At 63.4% G+C, this 2248-nt stretch overlaps 1 protein-coding gene across 1 annotated transcript in view; it reads right to left on the reverse strand.

Annotated features, from left to right (window-relative positions):
• Positions 1-1393: 1393 nt before the first annotated feature.
• LAD1 (ladinin 1) overlaps positions 1394-2248 on the reverse strand; it is a 21562-nt gene continuing 20707 nt past the window's right edge. Inside the window, exons 9-10 of the mRNA XM_010831107.1 lie at positions 1884-1970; positions 1394-1399 (exon numbers count right to left, since the gene is read on the reverse strand). Of these exons, the coding sequence (XP_010829409.1) occupies positions 1394-1399; positions 1884-1970 (93 nt within the window). The remainder of the gene's footprint in view (positions 1400-1883; positions 1971-2248) is intronic.

The following is a 2248-nucleotide window of genomic DNA, read 5'->3' on the forward strand; positions in this document are numbered from 1 at the left end:
CTGCCCTCCACACCCTGCCCAGGCAGCCCCGATGGGCACCAAGGGCTCCCCCCAGGGACAGCAGTGCCATATGCCCAGACACCAGAGCCAGGTGGGCCAAGACCCCTCGGGCCCCTCTCAGACCCCCATGCTGGAGGGAGGGCGCTGCTATGCTGGGCAAAGCCACCCGCTGGGACCCTCCCAAGTGTAGCAAGCAAGCGCTCAGCACCTCTCGTCTGCTTGCTGACAGTTCCTGGTGGGGCATACCTCTCTGGGGGTGCCCAGCCCAGCCCTCCTGGCTCCTCCCGGGAACTCCGAGGTTACACATGTGGTGGTGGGTGGGGATGGCTGGCCAAGGCCTCCGGGTCCCACTGCCCCCAGCTCTGGGTGGGCATGGGGCCGGCCATGCAAGACCCTCTGCTGGAGGCAGGTGAGTCTGGGCTCACAGGTGGGGCCCCAAGGCCCTTCCATCCCTGGCCGCTGTACGTGGGACCGGAGCCTCCCACAGGACCAGGCCCACAGCAGGGCTGGGGCAAAGGAGGTATGGGGTGTCACTGACTCCAGAGAAACCCAAGCAGGCACCTGAGAGCAGGATTCTAACGTAAGTCTAGTGATGAGAAAACGTGTGGACCACACACACAATTGTGTGCACACACACGTACGCACCCCCCCACACCCCTCAGCCACACACAGCACGCAGGGCTGATGGCACCAGGCTGGCTCTGGCTGCTTGGTCTACCCACAACTTAGCATTCCCTCTGGTCCAGGAGGGCAGGGGAGCAGAGAACTGCATTTGGGGGCAAGTGTGTTGGGCTGTGGCCACAGAGGATGCTGACAGACAAATGCTTGCCCCCCTCAGGCCCCCACAGCCAAAACATCATCCCCACGCTGTTTAGTCTCCACTGAAAAGCAAAGCTTCCGAAAAGAGTGATTTTTAAGCTATTGGTCACACCTGAGAGTGAATGAGTTTATCTGCTCTTTCCTGAGTGTGGGGAGGGGGCACAGGATGGCTTGGCCAGGGCAGCAGGTGGGGCGTGAAGGGGAGCAAGGCAGGGCCTGGGAGGGGTCAGTGTGGCTCCTCCAGCCTGGCAGGTGGCACAAGGGTGGTGGGGGCCAGCCTGGGAGAGGTGCACAGAGACACTGGTGCCACCGGATGGAGGAAAAGGAAGAGGAGGAAGAGCAGGAATCTGCGTGGACAGGGTGGCGAGGCTCTGTGCAGATGCGCAGTGCCCGCAGCTGAACAAGGCACAGGGCACGCCTGACCCAACAGGGGTGCGGGAAAGATGCCAGCCAAGCCACAGGGCACGCCTGCCCCAGAGGGGTGGGGAGGATGCTGGCCAGCGTCCTCCTGGATCCAGTGTGGAAAGCGGGTGGGAGAGGCAACCAGCGTGGCTGCTGGCCTGGGACTGGCTCCTCACACCTGTGGGACAAAGGGCGGTTAGGACAAGGGGGTTCCCGGGGCAGGGCAGGGATGCCCCCTTTTCCCCAGTCCCCCCATGCTGGGCAGAGCCCAGGCCTGCAGGGAGGACTGGGCATCTGCTGGCCCCCATTCTCCAGGGACAGCCGCCCCAGCCCCTGGGCCCCCACTCACCTAGGGACCCAGTGGGGGCTCTGGCTTCTTCCTCCACTGGGGCCTCCTGCCAGCTGCCAAATCCCTCTGCATCTCCTGGTTCTGGGCATCAGGACAGAGACCGGGCTCAGGCTGCTGCAGAGCCCCCTGGCCCATCCCTTCCTGGGGGAGGACCCCAGTCCTTCCTCCTTCTGCCCTCTGACCCACAGGATTCCCCATGGCCATCCTGTGTGCAGAGCATCTCCACTGTGCTCGGGGCTGTCCCTTCTCTGATGGGTCATCCTATTAAGAGAGGCCTGCAGGGAGACCAGGGCCAGAGGGGCATGCATGGTACCTGTGGGACCTGCTGTGCTGACTCCTGGGTCCTGCTGTTCCACAGTTTGAGCTGTGACTTCACCACCCCTGAGAGCTGCAAGTTCTCCTGAGAAGAGAGCTCCCACCATGGGGCCGGGCTGGCATCTTCAGAGGGGCCCCATCACCACATCTACATGGCCAGGCCACCAGACCCTCCCCAAGAGCTGTGTGCACAGTTGGGCTGGGGGCTCAGAGATAGGCATGGCTGGGCCCTCAAGTCTGCCAGATGGATGCAGAAAAGCATGGAGCTGTCCCGCAGTGCCCAGGCTCCAGCTCTGCACACCCCAGCCTCAGCAGCCTGCAGATGCCTGGTGAGCCAGAGCCACTTACCTTGTGCCTGGAGGC

Source organism: Bison bison, unplaced genomic scaffold (assembly GCF_000754665.1).
Source record: "Bison bison bison isolate TAMUID 2011002044 unplaced genomic scaffold, Bison_UMD1.0 scf7180017864524, whole genome shotgun sequence".
Taxonomy (NCBI): domain Eukaryota; kingdom Metazoa; phylum Chordata; class Mammalia; order Artiodactyla; family Bovidae; genus Bison; species Bison bison.